This window comes from Meriones unguiculatus, chromosome 10 (genome assembly GCF_030254825.1).
Source record: "Meriones unguiculatus strain TT.TT164.6M chromosome 10, Bangor_MerUng_6.1, whole genome shotgun sequence".
NCBI lineage: Eukaryota > Metazoa > Chordata > Mammalia > Rodentia > Muridae > Meriones > Meriones unguiculatus.
The window spans coordinates 89,867,499-89,895,406 of NC_083358.1; the positions used below are offsets into that span (position 1 = coordinate 89,867,499).

The following is a 27,908-nucleotide window of genomic DNA, read 5'->3' on the forward strand; positions in this document are numbered from 1 at the left end:
TATGAATAATTAGCAATCTTTTATTTGCTTTTCTTGGTACTTTATGCTTCTTTAAACCCTTAAAAACAGGGTTCAAGTAATTCATATTCCAGTTTCCTCAAAGATATTCTTAGCACCTCCTTGCATTGATTTCAGATATGAAAAGGCTTCTGAATGTGTGGATACCCAGCCGCACTTTCCCAGCTTGGTCTGCCCCACGTGTGCACACTCCAGTAAGTAGCCAAGGGATACTGCAACAGCAACTGATGATGAAATGGGAAAACTGCTGCAGGAAACCAAATACTGTTGGGTCAACTTGCTTCTTCTTCGTCATTTCTGTTACATTTTCAAGATAAATGACAGACCCATGCCATTTGTCATATAAATGCAACACACCCCAATCTAACCAAATTGTGAGACAACAGAAAATGTCCATGGTCAGAGTCCATTAATACTCTGGGCCTCTGGGATAAGGAAGAGACTCAGCATTTCCATCTCCAGGGGATGCAGGCTTCCCCCTGTAATGACCAAAGAATGCAATGGTTCCCCCAAGTCCACTGTACACATTTGCTGTAAAGTGCCTGTTGCAATCTTCTGGTCTTCAGCGCCAACTCTGGCTAAGCCAACACAGAGTGTCTCCTCAGTGATTGCTGTTTAAACAAGGGGTGGGGGAGACACAGAGAGATACTGCAGATCAGTTCAGCAAATGCATTGCCTTATTCAACATGCAAAGATAATAGTACAAATGCACTGAAAACCTTCCTAACATCTTAAATCTCCCCACTGGCTCACTATAGACCAGTTACTTTATCTTTTGAAAATTTCAAAGGTTCACCCAAGCTTATGTTTTAACTTCTTGAAAACAATGAGATATATTTATACTTCACATAATGATATAACATTTATATTGAAACAGTTCTGAATGAACATCTTTATGACTCACACATATTATAAATATTTAGTTTTAACGTTATTTACATGTGTGTTGGTATATGTGCACATGTGCATGGACATGCTTGCAGTTACCTACGGAGGCAAAAGAGAGAATTGGATCTCCTGAAGTTGGAACATATGTGGTTGTGAACTATTCAATTTGAGTTCTGGAAACCTAACTTCAATCTTCTTTAACAACAATAAACCCTTATAAGGGAATTATTCCTCCTGCACCAACATACTTTTATTTTAAATTAATTCTTGAGATACATTTATACTGACCAAGACACAGTAAAATTCAGAAGACTCAGAAAATTTCACATATGTGAGCTTCTACTTGGCCGTCTAATTAGACTAACTTTAGGTTTTTTTGGTTTTTATTTAAATGTTTTGTATCATAAATGGTAGTTATGAGAGTTAATATAATTAATACAAGAGTACTTAATAAACTATAGAGCCTTTAAAAGTAATAGGTATTTCTGGATACTTTAGCTTTTAAATTCAAAATAAAAATCCTTATCTTTTCATAATTACTCATTTTGATGCTACAGCTGAAGAACTGACTTTCTGTTACTTTTATCCTTTAGTTAAGAAAGCTGTGCTCACTGAAAAGTGATTTTAAAAAGAAATGAGACAAGGATTTATACAAAGCAAAGAAGGCAGTCAAGAAACTTGATAGCACTAGTACAGATAAAATACATAATGCCTGGGCCAGCAGGATGGCTCAGGAAAGAAAGGTACTTGCCACCATGCCTTGATGGCCTGAGTTTGAGTCCTGGGACCCATTTGATGAAAAAAGAACTGATTTGTAAAACTTGTCCTCCAACCTCCGTATGTGCATTACAGCAAGCATATACACACATAATAAAGAAACAAACAGACAAATGTAATGAAGATTTAAAAATATAAAATACCATGGTGCTCAAAAGACAGTGCCCGTAACAGACTATGGCACGTACATTCAAGAAATTCTCAGTGTACGTTACAGTTCAGACACACTTTATGTGTATACCAACATTCTACCTAAGAAGGATGGAAGAGAAACTCTTGTCTTTATCCTAAATAAAACTTTTCTATGTTTCAGTGTTGAGAAGAAAAAGTAGAATGAATGTATTTATGTAGGACAGATCAAATTGATTAGAACTAGAATGGTAGCTAGCTCTCTATTTTATCAAACATACATTAGCATGTTTACATAAAACCTGATTATAAGTAATTGGTAAAAAGTAATTTTTAAAATTTAAGTGACAATTTTACTGTAAAGAATGCAAATTATATTTCTTTCAGTATAACTTGAGTCCTGGGGGATTTATAATTAGAAAAAAAAAAAAACAGACAAGATATCTGTAACAAGGTAAAACCCCTGACTCTGTTTCAGTGTATTGTGAGTATATCAGGTATATATTGATACAAGTATCTGTAGGGAAATGACATAAGACTCTCACGGGGTCCTAAGTACCTGGCTCTTCCCCACGAGCTCTCTGATTCTGAACAATTTCTAGAAGCTGCTGGGCTGCCTGGTTCACACTCATATACCGAGGAGGTTCATAGATCTTCTTTCCCCTGTAAGCATGAAACCAAACGTCATTCTTCTTACCCATGAAATTACAGCAGCATTCAATGCAGTTCCTCCCCAGATACACTCAAGCAGCACAGCCCACACTCTGAGTTTTCACATGATACCCACCTCTGAACAATCCAAGGATGGGTCCAGGGACTGAGTTTCTTTAGGTTTTTTTTCTATTGTTCTACTTTAGCTGTCCTCAATGGCATTGAAATGATGGCAAGATTAACATTCTCATAATGATACATGTCCAAATCAAAGTTATATTGATTAAAAGTGATGCTTTAGTTACAGTAATTTGAACTGTGTCAATACAATTCTGTGTAAACTGTGTAAACCCCAGTTGCATCAGTGTTTGCTCTTTCTGTTTTTATTTTCATGGTACTGGGGATTGAACCCAGGACCTAGTACATGCTAGCCACTTTTTTTTTATTATTAATACATTTTTTCACTTCTTCCTCTAAGCAAAAGAAACTGTCAAGATCTGAAAATCCTTGGCAGTGACTTATGTTTATTTTCTGCATGCCTTTAAAGTTTAGCAAATGATCAATAACAAAGAACATAGGCTTCTGAAATGTGCACTCTGCACTGATCACTTTATTCTTTATTGCTCTACAATTCTCCAAGTCAATGCTATCCAGCAGAGGCACAGCAAACATTGCAGGCACTACGCTAATGAGTCAAGAGAGGCAAAATTAATTTTAATAACATGTAAATATATTTAACCCAGATTCACCACAATATTATATTTGAATATATTATTCACAAATAAGTATTAAACATTGTTTTTATAACGAGTCTTTGAAATCTGATAAACATTTTGAGCACATTTCATTTGTTGAGAAATATTTAACATGTATATAAAATATTTGGTCATACAAATAGATTTATGAGGGTAAGTTGAGGGGAAGGCATAACTTAAATATGTTATACACATGTATGAAATCCCCAAGGAATAAAAATATATTTAAATAACAGATTTACATATTAATGTTGTATCAAACAACCTAAAGGTTTTGTAACGATTAGCTCAAAGCTAAATGAAAACTTCAGTTCCTCAAATTTGTCAGCCACACTTCAAGCGCTCATTGCCATATTTAGGTGGAAGCTGCTGTACTGCACACTGCCTCACCAAGACAGAATCCATCCTCACACACAGGGAGAAGTGAGCCCAAAAGCAGCAGCAGCCACAGGCTGACGTCAGACTTAAAGCCAAGGTTCTGGACTGAAGGACTTAAAGCCAACACATAAATTCATTCCACACACATTAAATGCCCATCGCTGCTCTCAGTGTTGGATCTATGAATTCCACTGTTACTTTCACGGGATCACCCTGCTCTATTTTTTGTAAGAGTCAACTATTTACTTGTAACTGCTCTGAGAGCTCATTTCTCAAGCATCTTTAGTCCCGAGTAACTGAAGCAGAACTTATAAAGTCTGCCCCAGAATGAAAGCAGGTGCACTCATCCTTAGCACACTCACCTGATGAGATTCTCCACAGACTGTTCCTTCACTTTGATATCTGGAGGGAGTGAAAGACAGCTCTTTCAATTTAGTTATTTACTCCAGACCTCCTCCTAAATGCTGATCTCTGTTTGTGGTGTTACTGCTCACACTTGTGAGTGACTATTTCCCACTAAGGTTAGAAAGGAGTGGAAGCCTGTGGCTGTGGAAAGGTACCCACACTCGAAAACAAATGGCAGTTTGGCTCTCACACCACACTGCAGGGATCTAGTTTCCTGCTGGAAGAGATAAGGGAAAGCATTAGGAGAAGGTAGCATGGGGCTACCTAATAATAATCAGAATCTTTGTTTTCAGTTTTTAGCTGGTAATCGCAGACTCACCCAAAATGTCTGCTTGCACTCCTGCACTTATCTATTTTTCAGGCATCAGACTATAAAAGCATCAATGATAAAACTTAAGTAGAAAAAAAGATTCTTAGCATATTTTGAAAAGAAATGTCTTCATTCTTGCAACTGGTAAGACATATCATAATAACGAACAAATACTTTAATAACAGGGCTTCGAAGCTCTATGCCAAATACTGTGTATAGCAGGGACCAGAGACCTGCACACAGTGTCTGCACGCATGAGATCTGGCAGGGCCCTGTGGCAAGATTCCCTTTGCATTTCACTATCACTGCTGCCTAGATGAACTACTTGTGAAATGGTGAGAAGCCAGACTGGTCTGTGTCCTCACAGGAACTTCATACAAGGTCAACAGCTGCTTCCTGTTTTACATGCAAAATGAATGGTTCAGCCAAAGTTTATTTCTGTAAAAATAAATACGGTACAACTGAAGAGTCTCAGACAGACCTCCACTACTTTCTTATTGGTGAATACTAAAAAGTTTACTTAGATATTATAACAATGATTAATCTCATCTCTGGTTTTCAACGTCTGTGACACTAATCTATTTCTCAAATGTGAAATTACAATTATTTAATAGTTCTACTTGTCTGGCACATACAAAAATGAACATTATTGAAAAAATGGCCTCCAATACAATCAATAGTAGAAGTCATATTTTACTTTAAATTATGTCTTCAATATTTAAGGTAGACACCTCTATTAATTCATTCACCTTGAACTTATAAAATGCAACATGTTTGCTGAAAACGTAAAGCGCAGATATCTACTGATATGTGGACATGGATCTTCTACAACCTACTCCCACCCCACTGGAAACTATGCTTACAAGTACATTCCAATTATTTCACACAGTCTTTGTTATTTCTACTCTCATGCTTTGTACTTAAAAATATCTATGTAACTAATGCTCTTTTACTAACTTCTGACCATGACATATACTGTTTTTGTCTCAAAATAAATTATAACTTTTCTGCAGTTTCCTACCAGGCTTTTTGCAGACCCATACCAGGCATTCAACAATTTCAGAATAATTTAAATGTTTAGATCTATGGTTTGAGCATTCGGAAGCCTGACACCCTACACTCCACACACAAATAAAGAAATTGTATTAAATAGGACAAACAACTATCTTAGTCATTGTTCTATTGGCAAAGAAATTATTATGAAGAAATACCATGACCAATTCTTATAAATGAAACCACTTAATTGGGGCTTATTTATAGTTTCAGAGGCTTTAGTCCATTATCATCATAGCAGGGAGCATGGTAGCCTGTATAGTGCTGGAGAAGTAGCTGAGAGTCCTACATCCTGACCTGGAGACAACACTGGGGAGACCTCAAAGCTCACACCACTGACATAACTCTAGTAAGGACACACCTACACCAACAAGGCCACACTGCTTAATCCTGCTAATCCTTTCAAAAGTCTCACTCCTGGGTGACTAAGCATTCAAATATATGAGCCTCTGAGGGCCATTCTTATTCAACCACAACAAAAACAGCCAAAAAGAGTATCAACCTTTGACTTGAGGGCTGGTGAGATGGCTAAGCAAATACACATACTTGCTGTTTACATGGATGACTTGAATTTGATCCACAGGATCCACAGTGTAAAGAGAGAACTAATTCTCACAAGTTTATCCTCTGACTTCCACACGTGTGCAGTGGCATGCACATGCATATACACACATACACAAACAAAATAATAAAAACATTCACCACAACTAGTTTGAGAAGCACTATTAGGAAAATCAAAGCCAGCCCAGGCTCCTCAACCCTACCACTAGCCATCAAATTTAGAATGGTCATTGAGAGAGCTCAATGGTGGGTAGGCCTGGCCCTACCCATCTATCTGCCCACCCTGGCCAGCCTGGCCCTCCCTGCCTACCCGCCCACAGGCAGGGTGACTTATTTTGGTAGTATGAAGGCAAAGGCCAAGGGCTGCTTCTCAATATTTTCTAGCTGGTAAGCAGAAACACTGGGATTTTATCTTCTAGTTCCAACTCTTAAGTATCATTTCAAGGCTAATTTAAGATGTCAACTGTGTTCTGGTCATCAGGGATAAAGTGAAAATTTATTTCCCATATTCCTTTCTCCAACGGATTAGTTTAGAAGAGGCTCTGAGACATGTGACTTGCTGGAAGGCAAAGTCCACGTCCATTTGAAACTCAGTACTATTATCTTGCTGCACAAAGCAGTCCTAGCACTTTCTACGTTACACAGGAAATAAAAATAAGATTTAGGCAGGACAGCACAATGAAGGGAGCTAGGAACAATGGGTCATTTGTTAACAATTTGCTAACATTTGTTAACAATCCTATTAACAATTAAATGAATGGTACTGGAAAAATGTTCAATAGTCAACATCATCTGCAAAACAGATTTTAACAAAATGATCTTGGAGTGTCTTTCAGAAGTAACATTTTGTGATTTTTGAAAGAGAATATCCTAGAAGATACAGAATGGTTGGTGATAAGAATAAATACTTACTATATGTCTGCTGAACTGCAATAATGATGGACAAATTTATCAATACAGAATCATGGAAAGAATCTACAGTTTCTAAGACAGCACAGCAAGTCCTCACCACGAAAACAGGACTTATGTGGTATTTGGAGCTGAAAGTATGGGAAAGAGAGCTGTGTGCATACAGTGGCTAGCCTGTATCCTTTTTTTTTTTTTTTCTTGCCTCTACCTAGGTATTCACAGAACAGTTTTAATTCTATCCCAAAATGAGAACACAAGAAGTCTGAGAGCTCCTCTGTGAGAGTAAGGGCTCTTCCCATGCTTACCAAGTAAGCACAATGTGTGCATGCCATTTTGTCTGTTCTTCTTCACCTTGTCAAAGAAGCTTTCTGGTCTCCAAGTGTCCGTCCAAAAAACAATAGAAACTGTTTCTCCAAATTTGTACAACTAGAAAAATAAAACAGTACTTAAAGATACAGCCATCACTACTGCTTCACAGTTCAAGAACCCTTGAAAGGGCTGCAGACAAGGCTCAGGCCGGGGGGAGGCTCAGGTCGAGGGGAGGCTCAGGCCGACAGGAGGCTCAGCAGTTAGTTGCTAGTAATACACCTGCAGGGCACCCAAGGCTGTGCAGCTAGCTCATCACCTCCACCTCCAGAAGATCTGACCCTGCTGCCCAACGTGGGCACCCACACTCACATGCACTTACTGCCCCGTATACATAATTAAACACTAAAGCAAAAAATTCAATCTTAAGGAAAAGGAACACACAAATAAAAATAGCTTCCAGCACTGACAACAGGTGTCAGAAGTTTAATATTCTGCTTTATGGATAAAGACTATCAAGCCTTAGAAAGGTCAGTTGACTAACCTAAGGTCACACAGCTAAAGATACATAAACACACAAACTTAGGTCTGAGGGAATATTCCTATCCATCCTATTAGCGCAATAAAATCTGCAAACCATATACTCACTCCTGCTACTGATCACAACTTGCCCTCTCCCAATTTAACAATATCTTTGTCTTTCATGTCAGAGTCCAACAATAAAAACCTTATCCCAAATCTCCTTCTCACCCAGGTGTTCACCTCATTTCCCTGTCACTATAACTAGGAAGTTTGAGTTTTAAACCAAACTAGTTGTAAGACCAATTCTAGAGCTTATGAAAAGAACAGTCAAGTTTTGGAGGCTGACTATATAACCTGCTAGCTGTTTGTTGATACTGTTCATCCCATCCCCAGCTGTGGGATCAAGTAACCCATAAAAATTATTCACATGGTGAAGTTACATATTAATATTATAATGGTTTTTAAAGAGGCACTGTGCAGGAGATGTTTCCCAAGTCAATGTATAGTAAAGCACAGTGCTAACATACAGAATGATTTAATTCTTCAGTTTAAACAGTTTGATACATCTTATAAGAAATCAGGAAAGCATAGGCATTGAAAAGCCACATCTAGTATCTTGTCACAGATTAGAAAGTCATTTTACTTTCCTAAGTCTTGTGCCCTTCCGCACTGGTGATGCTGTTTCCTGCAATGCCACTTCCTTCTTGCTTCAGTTTCAGGAGCTGTGGCAAGAGATGCCAGGAAGCAGACAGAAGAACAGCAAGAAAAAAGGCAGGGCACTCAGGGCATTCTTTCCTACCCCTCCAGAGCGGCTAACAGTTCTTAGGCTTTGTATACTGGAGTCTTGAAACCTTTAACTGTTACCACAGTACCTCTGAGTCCCACATACGATAGACTCCAGTCTACCTATCAAGGAGCTTTCCTCTCAAAATCCATTTGAAAGCTATCCAAACAAGTCATCCTCAGAGAGAAGCCATGCTACTCTGTAGTAGCTGTGTTCAGAAAACGGCGTGCAAAGGCCAAGCTGCTCCAAGTATTCAGCCATGCATCTTTCTGCCCTGTATAACAAGACTTCTCTGTGAAAAATACATTCTGAGTTCTAAGATAGGATTCTTACACTACATTCACCAGGGCCAACTTCCTAAGAGTAATCCTAACTCTGCAAAGGAGTTGTTACAGTTACTACCTCCTGTGAGAATCAAGTTTTCCCAACAAACAATGAATACAGATCACCTACTATGTGTCAGGCACTATTCTAGACACAGGTCTAAAACAACAAGCAGATGGATCCCTGGCCCTCAGGCAGAAAGTGATACCTCACAGAGCTGACCAAGGCTCTGGACTCACGACAGTGGCTCTGGTTAGCTGTGTGGTCAAATAACCTCTCGGCCGTGGAAAAGAACCTCCTACATGGTGAGGATAATGAGCACAGTTTTAAAGACTGAACAACCAAGTGCATACTGAGTGCCTAGTTGTGCCTTAGACATGGTCAGAGCTCAGTATATGATGTAATAATGTTCATGATGATGTTCTGAACTGCCGTGTCCTGACAAAATCCAATTGCTCTCTTTATTGGCTAAAGCTCAAAAAGTACTAAATATGTAAAACTACTCTTAATAAGGTACATTTAAAATGGACAAGCTCAACTACACATTTTAAAGGGGGTTTTTCACCTCCCAAACTTGAAACACCAGTGTTATTTCATAAAGAAAAAAAAAAAAAAACTTCTGTGGAAAACTGTTTCCATTTATGTATAAATACTTAAGAGGCTCTAAAATTGTAAGAAATATGGAAACAAAATCATGGAAGCAAGGAAGTCAGTTTTTCATTCAGAAAGAGTGATCAAGTCCTGCAAAGAGAATTGAGATGCTAGTCACATCTAACCTAACAGAAGTGTTCTGTGTGAAACACTGTGAACTGCCCCATTGGGGGACTGAAGAAAAGCTCACATAGGCACTGCCTTCTAGGACCCTGATTTATAACTGTAGCCACTCCTGTGGCAAGGGTGCAAACTTCTTCAATGAATGCCGGAACATAATGCAAACAGTTTCACCACTGTCCGTATCTCAAAGAACAGAAGGCCCAGTACTCTGTGTTTCACAACCAAAGGTCTTACCATTACCAGTAAAGTGGGAAAAAAGTGGAGCAAATCTCAGTAACAAGATCTGAGGTTGCAGAAACCTCAACACTGGTTGTCTTTCAACTCTGGCCTGTGTGCTACAACCATTCTTCCTGACAATATCATTGCTTCAAATCTGACAATGTTACTGCTTCAAACCTAAGTTTGAAAACTACAAAATCAGCTATTTTCTCAGAAATATTAGAGGAAATAAAGATCTGTTCTGCTTTCATCTGGAATAACTTACAGAGAAAGCAGCCCATCTAACTTGGTACTGGATCATGTTTTGTTAAAGAAAAAAGAAATATTCAGCTGAAAACCATCCATCTAGTCACTGTGTAAGTTACTAACTCTTAAGACAGAGGGGGAAGATACATAAGAAAGATAAATACTAGACAGTAAACAGTTGCTGTCAATATGAGATATGTACCCTACCTAGTCTGAGAGTACAGAATTTTCCATACCCAGAGAAAAAGCACCTGAAAGTGTCTTCTGAAAGACAGACCTAAGTTGAAACTTAAAGAAATGAAGGTACAGGAGTGAGCATGAGGAAGAATGGGAGGGATAAATTTCAAAACAGGATGGCATAAAAACAATTATCTAGAAAGAGCAAGAATATCTGACCTGCCTCTAATGTGTACCTCACATTTCTGATAGGCTACCATGCACCCAGTCCCATCAACTCTAGTTGTTTAACTCACAAAGAAACATACTACTCAATTATTTCCCTGCTGCTTTGCTTTGAGCCCTTGACACCACTTGTCTGAGTGACTATGCCAGTCCCCTAACTCATCTCACTGCCACCATTTCTTTCCTTTCACAAGTACAGACACAACACTTTAACATTTGCTCACTTACTTAGTGTGTATGTTCACGTGCAGATGGACATGTGGTATAGCACACAAAGGACAACCTGTGGATGCTGGTTCCCTCTTTCTACCTTATAGGTTCTTGGCATCGAACTCAGGTCATCAGGCTTGGTAGCAAGCACTTTTAACCCCTAAGCCATCCTATTGGCTCAGTACAGGTCCTCTGTAAATCCTATAATTAGGATTTAACACTTGTTATCTTGTATTTAAAATATTTTCTATGGTTTACTGTTTATAAAAATTCTGAAAAAAAAATCAAGAAACCTGTTAAACGTGTGTATGTATGAACTAGAAATTTTAACTTGCTAAGAAATCCATCAGACCCCATATGTAGGTTAAATCTGTGAACATAAAGAGAGAGCAAAGTCAGCAAAAGCCAAATGCTCACCACAAACCCACAAAATCCAGAGCGACTAGTTTTCTTGTCCATTCAGAGCACTGATCTTGGAGATGTTTCATTGTTGTTGTTGCTCTTATCCTGAATGAAGTTTCATCAATATTACATTGATTTTTGATGATACTAAGATTATGAATACGGCTACATGAGGTACATATGCCAACTACGGCATATCACAAAAGAACTACAAAAACTTGTTTTCATATCTTTTAGTGGAAATTCATTTATGGACTAAAGAAAAAGAAATATTTTAAAGCATATTACAACAAAGACAATAACGGATTTGGAAGGTGGAAGAAAAGTAATTTAACTCAGGAAATACCTGTTGTAAATACAGTGCTATGATAAATGCAATAGAAAGTGTGAAGATGAGTAAACCAAAGAGCTAATGGTAAAAACATGAACACAAGCATTCTGTATAGGAGAGGCATTTGCTGAGCTGTCTGAGTAGAGGAATGGCACTGTGAGACCCACAATTTTGAAAACAAATACTGAGTAGGAAGAATGATAACTCAGTGCTCTAAAATAATGGGTAGCATAGAAGTGGTGTTACACATATAATATCAACACTTGGGAGACTATAATAGAGAGAGATGGTGAGTTCAAATCCTGGGCTACATAACCAAGTCGTGTCTCAGGAAATCAAAACAAGAGCCAGCAAGATGGTAAAAACACCTGCCTACTCATGACCTGACTTTGACCCCTGAGATGCACATGGAAGAAGAAGAGAATCTCTTGTACAACCTGTCCCATGACCTACCTATATGCATTTACTCTGGCACACATGCACCCACACACAAAAATTATAAAGCAAATTAAGACATTGAAGGTAGATAAAAATAAAAAATAGAAACAATCAAACTAAATAAAAATTAAAGACAGATTTAATGGAAAGGAAGGGAAAATGCTTAATAAATATGGTAATGAGTTGTCAACTAATGACACAGAGCTTAGGTGGGTTCTGTGGTGACAGCCATGCAGAGCTCTGCTCTCCTCATTCCCAGTTCTGTGTCCCTTTGCTGTATTTTCATCAATTACTACACTGGGTCTTAGACCACAATGAATCTACATAATACTTTGAGTCAGTAGTACTGACTATCAGAGTGTTGTGGAATGAAAAAAGGAAACTGGTTATTACTTTTTTAAAGTAATATACATTTTTCTAGAGCAGACATGTACTATATAAACAAAAGAACACATGGCAATAGTCAGGGCCACTTAAGCAACAGGCAGAGAAAGTGGAAGTATTTCATAAGATGAGAAAAATTATGCAACCATCTACAAGCTCCTCGAAGACAAGTTTATCACTGCATCCAAAGGCGCTGAGCAAGCAAGCATTAAGTAGATGTGTAGTACTTATTGAGTGATTGAAGCATGTCTGCTCTAAAGATGTCGAACTTGCAAGCCTCTACAATGGAAATTTTCACCAAGACATGAAATCATACACACACACATAAACAGAATATTCATCAGTGGGTATGGATATGTGTTTGTATAAATATATAAAAGTGTTAAGTTCTGCAGCTACTGGCCACCAGTAACACTGATCAACAGGAATCTCCAGCCGTCCGATAAACTACCTAGTTAAGGAGATACTCAGTAGTCACAGCAGTCGACTGTAATTCAGAAATGTCTTTGCAAGCTCCTTCAGAAAACAACAAAAACAGACCAGCTTCAGCAGGGCAACAAACTGAGAGTGTAAAAAACTGTCTCCACTCTTGCATTAGGACACAGAAGCTGCCATGCTTTGAGGTAGAGTTGATGAAAAGCTTGTACCCAGGTCTTCCATAGTACTCAAGGCAGACCCTTGTGTTTTAATAACTTGATGCCTGTTTTTTTAAATTATGACAAAGCATCCAGAGATGGCAGGCCACCTTCCAGGAGTGAGGCCTACTTCCCTTTGCAAACTTAAGCAAGAGAACATGAGGAGGAACCTGCTAACACTCTCCATCTGGCAGTGCATTTCTGGTAACTAGCATCTGCTCTTTCAGTCAGTCCTGCCAAGCTAAAGGGAGATAATGAAGGACACTCACTTACTGAGACTATTACTGGCTGTTTTGTGTTGGTGGTTCTCTCGGCATGCCCATGTACCAGAGCTGCAGGAGCACTTGAGTGCTTATAAAAATGCAAATTCTCTTGGAGCTCCAGAGATGGCTCTGCAGTTCAGAGTGTGTACTGGTCTTCCACAGGGCTTGGGTTCAGTTCCCAGCAACCAGGTCAGGTGGTTTACAAGTGCCTCTAACCAGAGCTCCAGGTGACCAACAGCCTCTTCTGGCCTATGTGGCATCTGCATGCGGGCACAGGTGCGCACACACATACACACACCCACAATAAAAATTAAAATGAGGGGGTACAGGACAGGTATTGGAGAGAGGAGATAACATAATTTTAATTTTAAAATAAATAAGGAAATGTAAATTCTCAGACCCCCTACTGTTCTCACAAAGTCTGACAGTAAGGCTGCAGTCATAAGCCCTCTAGGCAGGTGTGATGAATACTGTCTCTGAGAATCACTTGTTCAGGTTACAGTGTCTTCCACAAATGCCTGTCCAAATACTAGCCTAAATACTAAAGAGAAAAAGTCCAAAAAGGAAAGGAATTCAACTGAAGATCTTTCATTACGCATAGTATATATGCATTTATTTACTAAATGTGCATGTATTTACTAAATACATAGTTGACCCTCCACTGTCTATACTTCTAATTCAATAAATTTGACTAACCATGGAACAGAAATATTTAGGGGTGAGAATTGTTTCTGTAATTACTATGTGCTCCTTTTCTTGTCCATCCCTGAACAATCCAACATAGCTATTTACACAGTACCTGTATTACACTAGATATTCTAATTATTCTGGAGATGAATTAAAGTATACGAGAGTCTTCATGCAGGTTGTATGCAAGTACTAAAATATTTTATAGACAGAACTTGAGAATGCAGATCTAGCATCTTTAAGGGTCTTAGAATTAGTGCTCATAAAAAGGATTATTGTCATTTCTTAGAATGCCTTTAGTTAGAGAACAATTAATCAATTAATTAATTTCCTTATTTTCCTGGAATGTGACTATTCTGGATGGCACAGAGGTCTATCTCCCTAGACTCTTATCGTGGATTAGAGGGAAGAGCAAGGCATGTCCTGTTGGGCACAGACATGGTCATTTCACATACAAATTAGATAATGAAGTAAAGATGGGAATGTGGTTACAACTGTCTAGAAAAGGCCCATACACAGTCATGAAAACTAAAATTAAAAAACAAAAACAAAAACAATAATATATTAAACAAAATACAGTCTTGGGGGCTTATATGAAAATTGTCAAATCTCATAGCAAATAGACCTCTCCCGTTTTAGATAGAGGACAAGTACCTCTTGGAGCAATTCAGAAGATCAGAAAGACAGGACCAGAAAATTTGATTCTTATTCTCCACAATAGATACATGTGGAAGGTTTTGTTTTTTTAATGCTTAAGAAAATAAAGGAAAAACAATACTTTTGGGAAAACATGATACAAAAGGGGCTACTTTCTTCACAAGTCCTACAATTAAAACCAACATAAAAAAATGTATATTCCATTAGTTTAATATTTCTACATCTTTCTTATCATGCTATTTTCTTCTTTTTTCTTTTCTTTTAAAAACCATTCAATCTTTCAAGGTATGACTATCCAAGGAGGGTTTTTGTTTGGTTGGTTATTTTGGTTATGTTTGTTTGTTTTAAATTCTATCTCTGTTACCAACTCAGGAACATTTTTGGAGTCATTTTCTCTATCCCATGTTCTTTGTAACATTAACATTTTAGAATTCTGTAAATAGATTTCACCCTGCTGCAATACAGAAATGTTTTCAACTATAAAGACAAATGGCAAGAGTTGTAGTACACATTTTAGGCAAAAGGGATGCAAACTCCTATGCCAATGCACATACAATAACTAACAGCAAGGGGTTAAGTACCAAAAAGGGATCTGTGTACACTTGTCTTTTTCTTCACAAACAAATTAAATATTAGTCAATAAAACTAAGCTATTCTTCCTATGTAACAAATAGCTGGTTTTAACATCTCTTTTTTTAAATGTCTGTTTAATTTGAGAGGGAGTGGCCACAGCATACACATGGGGATCAGAGACAACCTGCAAGACTCAGCTCCCCTTCCACCTCATGGGTCCCAGAGTTCTAACTCAGGCTGTCAAGCTTGAAGGCAAGCTCCTTTACTCACTAAACTCTCATAGTACCAAATGTATCTTTTGAAGAATATCTATCCAGCCGTGAGCCATGGCACATGCCTATAATCCCAGCACTCAGGAAAGCAGAGGCAGAAGGATCCCTTTTGAGTTCTGAGGCCAGCCTGGTCTATAAAGCAAATCTAGGACAGCCAAGGCTACACAGAGAAACCTTGTCTCAAAAAACCAAAAACCAGTAATAATAATAATAATAATAATAATAATAATAATAATAATAATAAAAGAATATCTATCCATAGGTGATGGATTTCAGCAAGATCTATCAGGGAAGGTCTTATTTCATGGATTCTAAGATGCACATATTTTTCCTATTAAGACATATACAGAGACTTGGAATATGTATTCATAAGCATTGTCTTAGAAAGCACTGTAGCCCTTGCAGGAATCACAACTGCCATGAATTATGCATGTGTGGATATCAGAACAGATCTCACACTTGGAAAGTGGGTACCAATAGCTTAAGAGTAAATCTTAGAAACATCAATAGAGGATTCTTTCAAACTCTCAGAGCCACAACTGTCAGAGTTAAAAGTAACTAACTTTCCACACCAGCACTGCGGCCTTAATGCCTTCATCACTGGCTTACAGCGCTGTATTCATTTAGGAAATGCAGTATCACATGATCTCAGTGAAGGAGAAAGGGATGCTGTGTGGGAAACTCAGGCTCAGCTATACTGATGAGGTCACCGGAAGAATATAAAAAACGTTTAGGAATACTTAATGTAATTTGTTTATTCTTTCCTTTTCATGTATGTACAAGATCAATATAAAGTTAAAATAATTCTGTAGCTAAATTTTTGTGGCCTGCTGAAAGAAAGGGTTAAAAGAAGGTTGCAAGAAAAAAAATAAATTATAGGAAAACATTATAAAAAGCTTAGTATATATTGAAGAGTAGAGTTTCAAAAGTTACATTTTACAGTTAATGAACAACAAAATCAGCTTGTAGCTTACAGAAAAACTGAACATTTTTGCTATGCTAAGTACCATCTAACACTTCCTTAGTAGCATTACCTGTAAACCACAGCAGCCTACAGCATTCATTATGGAGGCATTGTGAATAACTTGATATGGGATTCCCAACTTTGTTGCTCTCAGAATAAGATCACTGTGTGTTGTAGCCCTGTAGTGAGAAAACAGGTTGAATTAAGTGAATGGCACGAATCTTCTATACTGGCTCATGAATTCAAGTCAAAGACTCAACTGTTCTTCCTCAAATTCTACTAGGCACCTGCAGAGGTCTTTTATTTGGGCTTTTTAGGGATGCAATGTACGTCTACCCACATCCTTCACAAGATACAGTCCAACTACAACAGTGACAGTGACTTAAGAAAGGGACATGCTGTGTCTTGATATCTGCTAAAGACACTTGGAGAATATAAACTCAGCAGTTTGATTCTTGTCTCAGGGCTTCTTTAAGTTAGTTTTAAGAAATTTTAGCTGACCATTATTAATGAATACAATTGAGATTTCGGTGTTTGTATATATTAGTAATGATCAAAGTGAGTTATCACCTCAGATAGTTATCATTTCCTTGTGTTCAGAATACTCAGAATCTTCTCTACTATTTAGTTAAAAATACTCAACTGTCATCAACCATAGTTTCTGCTATGTTATACATCATTAGAATTACTCCTATCTCAGTTTTCTCCTATACCCAGTAACCACCTTCACTCTAGCCCCTTTCCCAGGATTCTTGCTAGGCTCTGGTAACAATTATTCTAATATCTATTTTTATACATTAATGTTTTAGCTTCCACACATATGTGGGGCACTTTAAATGACTGAGTTTTCTTCTTAGAGTTCTATACTTTAGTACAACTAAACCAAATTCTTCTGTCCTATTTGGATTTGTTTTCATATTTTAAAACTGAAGATTAAACACAGGACATTTTCATAGGCTATTGGTCTTTGTCCTTCAATGTATTAAAATTCTGCCCAATAAATTCCATTTGGAGTTTACGTCTGTGTGCAGTGTTTTTATTTATAGCTGTTTATATATAGTCTGATACATATAAAATATATATATATATATGTAAACTGTGTGTGTGTTCATCCCTGTGCATGTTCTGACTGTTAGCTTTCTTTTTAGCAATATGTGATTATAACTAGGTAGGCTGGGGTTGAAGGGAATACATGTAAATACAAATTGAATACTGTGACATGTAATCTCACATCAATTTAGAATGGCATTACTAAAGGTTTTTTCATCTTGATAAAATGCTAAGCCCTACTGGGGAAAGCAACATTAGCATGTTTGAGAAACTACTTAGAAATAAGCAGAATCTGTCAACTGGTCAATGCATACCAAGTAGGAAGATCAAGGGCTTACACCCCATGAGGCAGTCAGCTACAGATTAAAACATGCCCACCAGGGAAGCCTGTTTTTAATCACACACATAAAATAAAGCCAGTATAAAAAAATATCAGAAATTTGATTTAGAGTAAGTGTTAAAAAAAATAACAAGAATGCTAGATGTAAAGAATGTTTTTAATACTACCTTGAACAGAATTTTACTACCTAAGATTTAAGTACAAGGAAAAATAAATTAGTTATTTGATGAGGATGTTATTTTTAAATTTAAGTTGCTTCATGTGTGAGTTACTTAAACAGATGAAAGAAAAACTGGTTTAAAATTGTATTATCATCACAAACTCATTTGAAATAATCAGACAAAACAACACACACATACACACACGCTATTTTCCAATGTAGGAACTGAGTTACATAAACAGAAATAGTGAAGAAATTTTGCCTTTACAGCACACTTGTTATTTGAAAAAAAAAAATTTAAGGCAATTTCAAAAGAAAGGATGCAAAATGATTTAACTGACGGAAATAGCCAAGTCCGTGAAGGCGACTGGAGCAGTACTGCCAGGGCCAGGGTGGGGGTGGGGCTGGCAATCTAGAAATGTACTGTTTCAAAGTTCACGGAGAGAATTATAACTTCAAGAGCTACCAGAAACATCCGAAGTCATTTGAAACTCATTTGAAAGTTGCTTATCTGTTAGAAAGTCTGTATCTACATATCCTTACTTTTATTTTAAAACCCATTTGAGAAAATTCACCACAAAGAGAATGTAAAGTGTAGAAAAGTAGAAAAGGAACTGTGCATCAGTATACATTGTATGACAAGGTTTATGCATGTTGGAAAAACGAACAGCTTCATTTGTGTTAGAGAACAGAACAGACTAATGCTACTGACGCCATGTCCTGGACAGTTATTGGATGCCAAAGGTCAGATGCCTTACGTGGAATGAAAAATCATCAAATGTCTTACACTAGCACACTGAGAAGACAGGTAAATAAAGGTACATCTGCACATATTCCATTAAGGAAAAGGTACACTACATGAAAATAAAAATTACAAGTTCAGCACATATATTTATATAACTACAGTACATATTAAAATACAAAATAAATAGTGAAACAGAACCATCATTAGAAAGGGTCTTTAATGGTAACTCCTACAGACAGTAAGAGACACATTGTCTGATACTCTTATCTCCCAAGTGGCTGAGCCAATCTCAGATGTAGTACTACTTAGAATCAGCAAAATCTTCCTGTGGTAATTTTCTACTTCCCTTTCAACGACCTGGATACAAGGGAAGTGGGGAATTTGTGACTTTTACTTATCTCCTTAAAGGCTGTAAGACTGTGAGAGTCAGAGATGAATAGTGACGGAGTACAATACTGTGAATGTTCTTAAATCCAGTGATGGGTGTGTTAAGGTGAATTTTATGTTACGAATTATTTTACCACAGTTTGAAAAATTACTAAAAAATGAATATAAGACTACACATCTTAATTTTTCATAGTTTTAAATTTTAATTATTAAATTTTGTGCACATGATACTGTGTGTGTGTGTACACGCCATGACATAAACGTGGAGGTAAAAGGTCAACTGTGTAGTCAGTTCTCTCCTTCCATTCTATGTGAGTCCTGGAGCTCTAACTGCACACCAGGCTGACATAGCAAACATTTTACCATCTAAGCCATCATGCCAATCATCTTTTCACATTTTATTCAAATAAACAGAAAAATGCTTAAAATTAAACAAAAGAATTTTTATCATACGTATTGTAATAAAAATGTTAGTATCTTGCTGCACTTCCTGTTTCTCCTGACTTCATCAAATCACTGAACTTCTTCATTGTAGCCTGACTAATGAGACAAAATTTTAGTGTATGTGCCTACAGTTTCAGTTAGTTGTTTAGGAAGCTGAGGCAGGAGGATCACTTGACCCCAAGGCTAGCCTGGGCAGCATAAGATCTCATTTTAAAATCGAAAATAAAAACTCAAAACCAAACAAAATGAATCAATTAATTAGACTTTAAAACATCTTTCTCATCATCCATTTCCAACTGCATCCCAGCAGGAACCCAGCAAGAAACCGAAAGCAGCTGCAATATAATAAACATTGCTTAAACTTTTATCCAACACAAGGTTGTAGACGATCAGTCACGAAGATATGAAGAGTAATTATTCTAAGAGTTCCAAAAGAAAAAGAAAACAGAGTGAAATTGTCCCAAAGAATCTGTCACCTGGAGGGTGGAGGCAGGAGGACCAGGCAGAGTTCAAGGCTAATCTAGGACACTAAATGGTCCTAGGTTACAAGAGATTGTCTCAAACCAAACCAAAATAACACTAAATGGTAGCCTGGGTTACAAGAGATTGTCTCAAACCAAACCAAAATAACAAACAAACAAAACCCAAGGAGTTAAGCAAAGACTCTAACACTGCAATCCTACAAAAACACTTGACATGTACATCACTGTACAACTTCAGTCCTGGTAAGAGTGACAAAAGCAGACAGAGCAAGTAGAGATCACAGATGAAGACACAAAGTCACTGAAGCTTATCAGGGAAGCCAACCCTATCAAGCCACTTTCTCGCCCTTCCTTTTCACCACCCACCCTAAAGTCTCCTCTTCAGAACCTTATCCAGATCCAACTCAACACCTATTCACACACATTCTTCTACTTGCATACATCAGTCTTTTCCAGATTCTGTCATGACACTCTCTTGTTCCTCCTTTCCTCTGGCCACAGAGCATGAAATGCTCACTTTCCTTAGGCGTTCTTTATTCCTAGGCTGTCTTCTCTTCTGGAGGGATCCTACCCTTTCTTCTGGCTTTAAATACTACCCATATACTTCCCGATCAGAATGACCTGCTCTCCTGCTTCTAGAACCAGTCCTTATGGCAGAGTTCCTTCCTTCTTGTTCCATATCTACCAGATCCATGTAGTATCTTCCCTCTAAACATGCTCTATACTTCCTTTTCTTTCTGCCATTAGAAACACCCCAGTCTCCTCAGATTTTTTATTCCTTCAAAGACGAAAAGATGGATGGCTCCTGCCTAACTCTGTAACAGGTTCTGATACCCTCCATCCCATCATGCTCCATCACTGTGGCCTTCAGTGCCTTAACCCGTCTTTCTGTCTGCTCTGCCTGGAATAATCTACCTCCTAATTCCACTTGACTCAATCAAGTATAACCTTCAAATATAGGCTTTTCCATTTGCCTTTGCTTAAGTAAGTCTCTCTACTTCTCTCTCCATCACTTCATAGACTACCCCAAATTTAATTATTTTTCTTTTTCTGTGATTACTGTTGACCCCTCCCATTTAACTCCATATCTTGGTAAGTCCATATCTTGTCAACTCAGTAAGCATGAGTTCACAGCCCAAGAGGAGTATGAAAGAAATCTGGATAAATGGACAACTGCCAGTTCAAAACACGCTCTATCCCAAAGTTCTTCAATTAACATTTAATTAGGAGCAACTGCATGCCAAGTATTATAAATGAAACTAGAGGGCTAGAGACATGAAGGACACTATACAAATCCACAGGAATAGTAGAGGAACACAGTTTTTAAAAATATTGTAAGGAACTATGTGAAAGGTAATGCAGTGAGTAAGTATAAAGTGTCCCCTGAAAAACATAATAGACTGTGGCTTGTTCCCAGCTGGTGCTTTCTGGGAGGTTCAAAATATTCAGAAAGTAGGATCTATCTAAAGGTACACTGCTGGGGGGGGGCAGTTCCTTGGGGGCATTGTCTCCGGCCCCTTCTTGTATCTATCTCTTCTGTAGCTTCCTGTCTGGCATGGGACAAAGAAACTTCTCTACCACTTGCTATCTCTACCATGTTCTGCACAAATGCACAGGGCCAGGCAACCCCAGTTTGAACCCCCTGAAACCATGAACCATAATAAATCTTTCTTGCTGTGGACTTCAATCCCAGCTACATAACTAACATAGCTGTCAACAATAATCTGTCAAGTGGAGCTACAGCTTCCGGTTGGAGTGACAAAGGACTGCGGCATGGAGAACGGTAAGCTGCAGATGTAAGTGAAGGGAAAAGCTTGAGCTAAGGTGTGGGAATGAAAAAGAATGATGGCATGAGTTGGCTAGCCTGAGTGTGGTCTCAATGCAAGAATGGTGGACCATATACTTGAAGAGCAAGTTGGGAAATTTTAAATTTGGCTAGTAACGGGGCTTCTAGAGGTCTCAGTTGAGGTTTCCAAATTGTTATGGTTTTACACATACAAATTTGACCACAGCATGGGAAATAAGTTAAAAGTCTATATAAGTCTGTATGCAGACCATGCAAAAAGAACAAAATATATTAACCTGGTTAAAACAACGGTATTAATTAAAAGTAAAAAGAAATGAAAAGATATGAAAAATCTGGCAAATAAATAAATGAACAAGTCAATTGTAGTGTTCCTCAAAGTATGGTGAAAACTTTTTGTTATTGTTGTTTTTTTATGTTTGTTTGTTTGTTTGTTTTTGAGACAGGGTTTCTCTGTGTAGCCTTTGCTGTCCTGAGATCTGCCTGCCTCCGCCTCCCTAAGTGCTGAGATTACAGGTATGTGTCACTGCTCTCAGTGAAACTTTTTTTTTACATTATAAACTCATGAGTTTTCTAAAATATAAAAAAATTAACTATTTGAAAATAAAATATGGAATGAGACAATATAAACTTTAAACTCCAACTTTTCTTATTACTTTCAGTAAACAACAAATTTTACGTTTTAATTGGCTATACTAGTTTCTAACACTTGCTCTCAATTTCTCTACTTATTTCATCTGGACTAGCAAGTCTGTGGACTCATACCAGATGAGAAGCCTCACTTTGAGCAGCAATTTTATTGTCAAATGGACACTCCCAATGACTGAGGCAGCGCCTCAGGTGACTGTAAGAACTCCATGACACTATGTTAGGTGAGGTTTCTCTATAGAAAATATAAATTTTAGGTAGAAGGAGTCAGTGTATTAGTGGGAAAATTCTATAGAAAAGAAGACATTTGCTGGATAAATTTTTTTTTCTTATTTTCGTTATTTCATTTTACTATCCTATTGTAAAGAAGAAAAAGAAAGCTACCATGAAATTTGAGAAAGCCTTAATTTTACAGAACACAATGTCAGACTAGGGCTAAAACAATTTAAATATTTTATAGTATATGATTACCCAATATAATTTGCAATCAAATATAATAATGATACAGACTCTCTGGCCCTGCATACTGACATAAATTATTTTCTTTATGACAGACCCATACACATGTAACTCCATTGTTTTGAGAAATATCCTTGATGGTGGACCCAGAGTGATTTAATTGTCCTTATGTTCCTCAAATCTGTGACATAAATCTTGGGTCACCAGCTGTAGACAAAGAACTCTTGTGTTTGGCTTGACACTAGAGATTGATGATGCTTGACTAGACAAGTAGAAACCCATCTTCTTGGTAATGAGGAAGAGCAGTGTTCCCAATGGGGATGGGACATTGAAATCAAAGGTTTGATAAATGATAAATTCAAGGCAAATAAGTGACAGCATTATTGCCAAATATTAGATTATTAAAAAAGAAGGGGCGGGGGAGCCTAGAACAAAGGAAGCCAAAGATGCTTATAATTATCAAGTAAATGGCAGATCTGATTTTTGATAATATACTTAATGATACACTAAAGTTATCTGACACCTTATATAACAAAACAAAAGTATCAGAGAAATAAATGTTAGACTTGACACTTGTTAAGATAGTAATACTTATAATGACATCTTTATTACGTAGATTCTCTTCATTAATCTTCTAACAAAAAAAATTAAATACAAAGTTTTAGGCAGAACTCTGATAAACTTATCAGGACCTGGCAAGGAAATTGTTATGCAGAACAATCATTGCTGATAAATAAATAAAACAATGTGTCTTCTGACTTACCCAAATGGGTCACCAACCACAAGGAATGCGACATCACTGACATCAGCATCCTTAAAAATATTGTCTGCTTCTTGTTCCACTTCTTCTCTGTCAGCAAGAATTAATTTTCTCCCATAAAACTCTTCCTACAGATTTAAGTAGGATATTAAAATATCAAGAAACAGCAATTGAGTCATTAACACACACAAACATCACAGAACAATCTTTGTCTAGAACTAGGTGTAAATCTTGGCAACCATCCAAACACAGATCATTCAATACAACTCATCAGTGAGCCCAGACTCAACATCATGATGCAATTAAACTCCGTCTTTGGGGCTATCATCATATCCCTAGAGAAAGCAGACCTCTTAACATCTGAGGCCTTTAAATTTCTGTCTAATAGACCAGACAGAACACCAAAGGATGAACAGAGAATATGTATTCATGAGCCCTATTCCAGAAACATGAAAATATGGAATACATTAACAATAATGATGCATGGTGCTGCAGATGTTTCACCCAATTTCTGTAGGCACAGTTTTGGTATGCTGGCTAAAATAAAGGGTAACGTCAATAAGAAATGACAGAAAATTACAATTTAGCTGTTCACAAAAAAGTGAATCGTCCTATATAATTTTTAAAAAAATGATTTTAAATACACAGGAAGTTTTCATCCAAGCTGCTTTGAGAATTAATTTTTTGTGTATGGGGGGAAGCAGGTTTTGAGAAGTTCTCTGTGTAGTCTTAGCTGTCCTGGACTTGATTTGTAGACCAGGATGGCTTCAAACTCAAATCGATGTCCCTGACTCTGCCTTCCTTAGTACTGGGATTAAAGGTGTGCGTGACCATGCCCAGCTTGTCAATTAATTTCTTTTAGGAGTGAGTCAGTGAACTAGTGGTCACATGATACTAGTTAATGATAATATGCAAGTTTATATAGCTGAATCTTATAACTGAATTTCTATGCAATTCAAATATGGAAGAGGAAGCATAAATAAATAAACATTCCTTCATACTGAGAAGTCTGAGTTATTAAAAGTTATAGGACTGCTACAGTAGAAGAGCAATGGGACTCAATATTGGTCAAACAAGGAAGTACATGAACAAACAAGCATCCAAAGATATATATATGTATAAACACTACAATTCCAAATGTGGTAGTTATTTTTTAACACTTATATAAAATCCATTAATCAAATGGGACAACAACCTCACCCTAGACAAATATTTTATAAGTTCCTAATAACACTAATATAGATTTTTAAAAAAATGTATTCTTTATTTTCAGTTTTACTGTGTGCCTCTTTCTTAATCATTAATCTTTATATGTTTAAATTTGATTGTAGGAACCAGAATCATCACAGGACGATTACACCCACATATATAACACAACACACATGATAACTGGACACCAAGGCAAAAAAAATTGGTCTTTACTAAACTATGTTTCCTGAAAATGACCAAGAAGCCACGTGCCACCAATATAATCCTGTCTCCTACGTGTGGAGGTCAAAGGGCAGCTGGAGAAAGTTGGTTCTCTCCTTTTACCATGTGGGTTCCAGGGACTGGTTTAGATTATGGGTTTCCAGAGTGCTGGTTTGGATGAAACCTCTCCAGTTATTTAGAGGCATATTATAGTTTCTTCCTCCCGCTACTTTTATAAATTACTACTTAAGTCTTTCATTACATTTCCTTATGTATAATGCAGACAGACCACGAACCACTTGTAATAAAGAATATGCTTTATCTTTATATATATCTTTATTTAATATATATCTTTATATAATGCACACATGCATCCAACCAATAAGCATACAAGATTTAATCTATCAACAGAAATTGCCTACAGGAAGATGAAGTTGCATATACCAAAACTTACATCTTTCCCATATTTGCTGTCTCTGTATTTTTTTTGGAGATTATTTTAACACTACTCCCATTTGACCGTTTGAAAACAACAACAAGTTTTGGAACATCTATGTGCCTACAAAATGTGAATAGTAATAGTGGGTACTGTAGCTCTGTGGTAGAGAGCTTGTAGACCACATGAGAGACCCTGGGTTCAACTCCCAGCTCTGTAAGGAAAATAAACAAAACTAAGTAAAATAAATGTCCTGCAAATATCAACATTCATTACTATGAAATAATAGATAATAGATAAGTCCCTTTAAAAAAATTACACATAATATACTCACAAGTAAGGTCAGCCCAAACCCCCAATATTCATGCTATAGTAACTACCTATATGTTTGGGGGGAGAAAAAAAAAACTCTTGAAAATTAGTATTTACAAAGCATTTTCACATACACTTTAATAAACACTATATACCTTCTAATTGACAAATGAAGAAACTGACATTCAGAAGTTTGGAAATGTATCTACTAACAACTAAAATGTCTAAAAACTTTTGTCACTGTTCTATGAGCTTAGGAAACAGACACTTCCGATCTCAATTTATACAGTAAGAAATTAAAAACAAAGAAATTATCCAAGAACATGGCACAAAGCAAGACAAGCTATGTCCCAATTCTGCTCTAAGCCACTGTGCAACACTTCATTCTATTAACCTGGCAATCTGTTATCTATTCTCTCAGATGATTAAACTCATTATGGTTTCTGATCACTGATCAGAGACAAATTTTTATCATCTTGAAATAAGAATAAAAACTAACAAGTTTGGCCAGCAAGTCAAGACTGGCCATTAGACACTATTTTTATTCTGATGCATGGCTGATTCAAGAACAAGTCTTAGTTTAGTGTTCAAGATTTTAAAGTAACTCTGAAACTGTCAGAACTCTCTGAATAGTGAATCGAGAGAAATGACCAGAAATTCTGGCGCCCACCCTTTTATTCAAAAGACTTAGCGATTTCAAAAACTCTTCCCCTCTTCCCATAACACACCCATTGGTCCTTTATCTCAAATACCTTCCATTTGAAATTTGCAGGAACTAACCCTTCTGCTCATATTTATTATTTACTTATTTTTCCTTAATGAGAGCCTGCTCAAGGTATATAATACACTAATAAATTCTCTGGATACTCAGTCTCAGGCTCACTCTATATATACATGTGGGAATGACAGCCTTCCTGGGAGATTATAAGTAAGATCTCTTTGGATATGATGCAGACAAAAAGGAGATGGCTGTTCCCTATGGAAATACTTCAAAGGAGGAAGCCTTCAGATTGCTTGCTGAATGTATAACCAACTCATTAAAGCTGTGTCAGCACCTCATTAGCACTCAAGTCAGAAAGGATTTCTTGGCTAGCTCATGAAATAACGGATTTTGATAACTATTCCCAAGAGTGTAAAATAACTTTCCTTTTCATTTTTTAAAATTTACTAAAGAAAGGCACAAAATTAGACTTGTAAAGTAGGACAAACCACTGTTTCATTTCCCAAGTCACTGGGTATGAGGGAGACTTTAATGAACAGGGCGTGTGTTTTAAATAAGGATCAAAAAAGGCAGGCACTTAGATTTGTGCAGTCTACTGTACGCGAATCAGATGCTACTTATATTCCCCCAGAGGCCTGGGACTTTTATCACGTACCAGGGCTTCCTTCCCTACAGTGAGGACTGACGTGTAGGCTTCCAAATACACTCGACTGCAGCGTCTCACAACTTCCAGGCCCTTCACTGTGATGTCCTTGGCATCTCCCAGGCCCAAGCCGATCAAGTAAAGCATTTCGAACTCCAGGGAGGGGGGAGACTGCAGAGCGAAGTGAACGACAAAAAAGTCAGGTAACACCGGGAACTAAAGTCTAGGGATGGAGATGAAAAAAACAAAAAACAAATTTGCTCCAGAGCCGCGGCACCGCGCGTGACGCCTGAGACTCTTACAACATGCCTACGCTTTGAAATGGCTGGAACGACTGCTTTTAAATAAAGTCTGATCCAATTACCCGCTTAGAGACTCGTAGGTGCTTCGCTAACGCCCCTCAAAGTATTACTGCAGCCTTTCTGCAATCGCAGACCCAAAACCATGTGCCCGGCAGGAACGTATCTTCCGGGCCTCACCTACGGCGCCGTAAAGCGCAGCGCTCTTTACAGCACTTTACGACCGGCGGAGAGGAGTGGGCAGGCAGCTCCAGGAGCTGCCTCCCGCCAAGTCCCGGACTGACCTGTGGACGCTGGGGGTCAAGGGTCAGGAGCGCGTCCAGCTGTGCGCCTGGAAAGGGCCCAGCGTGCCCACGCTCGCGGCCAGCCGGGGCGCACGTATCCCCACGGGCGTCCGGACTAAGGGCGGTAGCTTCCAAACACCCCCTGGACGCCGGAGCGAAGGGACTTCCTTAACCGATTAGAGGTCTGCTGAGATTGGAATCGATCTGCCGTAGTTTAACCGGCGGTCACCCCGGTGTGGGGACAGGTTGGCAAGCCCTGCTGCAGAGTGTGGTTGCGCGTTCCCACGGGGGAGGGCA

The 27,908-nt window shown here is 37.8% G+C and overlaps 1 protein-coding gene across 2 annotated transcripts; it reads right to left on the minus strand.

The window, feature by feature from the left end:
- On the minus strand, positions 1-27,892 carry Dph5 (diphthamide biosynthesis 5). 2 transcript variants are annotated; one of them, XM_060392845.1, is made up of 8 exons: positions 27,612-27,892; positions 27,041-27,199; positions 23,510-23,634; positions 16,298-16,406; positions 7,140-7,260; positions 3,959-3,998; positions 2,372-2,475; positions 1-629 (listed from the first exon to the last, which is right to left on the minus strand). In XM_060392845.1, exons 2-8 carry the CDS (start codon positions 27,173-27,175, stop codon positions 418-420), a joined length of 846 nt encoding a protein of 281 aa, XP_060248828.1. In that variant the 5' UTR covers positions 27,176-27,199; positions 27,612-27,892; the 3' UTR covers positions 1-417. The 2 variants fall into 2 exon arrangements, with proteins under 2 accessions (XP_060248828.1, XP_021498388.1); XM_021642713.2 differs by lacking the exon at positions 27,612-27,892 and adding an exon at positions 27,393-27,547.
- Positions 27,893-27,908: the final 16 nt, after the last annotated feature.

Bases quoted from the DNA above. Each gene is read 5' to 3' on its own strand.
- Dph5 (XM_060392845.1), bottom strand. From the start codon at position 27,175: ATGCTTTACTTGATCGGCTTGGGCCTGGGAGATGCCAAGGACATCACA. The intron at 16,407-23,509 runs GTAAGTCAGAAG...TTCTCACTACAG, and splicing joins GTGGTTGGTGACCCATTTGG to GGCTACAACACACAGTGATC. The intron at 2,476-3,958 runs GTGAGTGTGCTA...TCATGCTTACAG, and splicing joins TCTGTGGAGAATCTCATCAG to GGGAAAGAAGATCTATGAAC.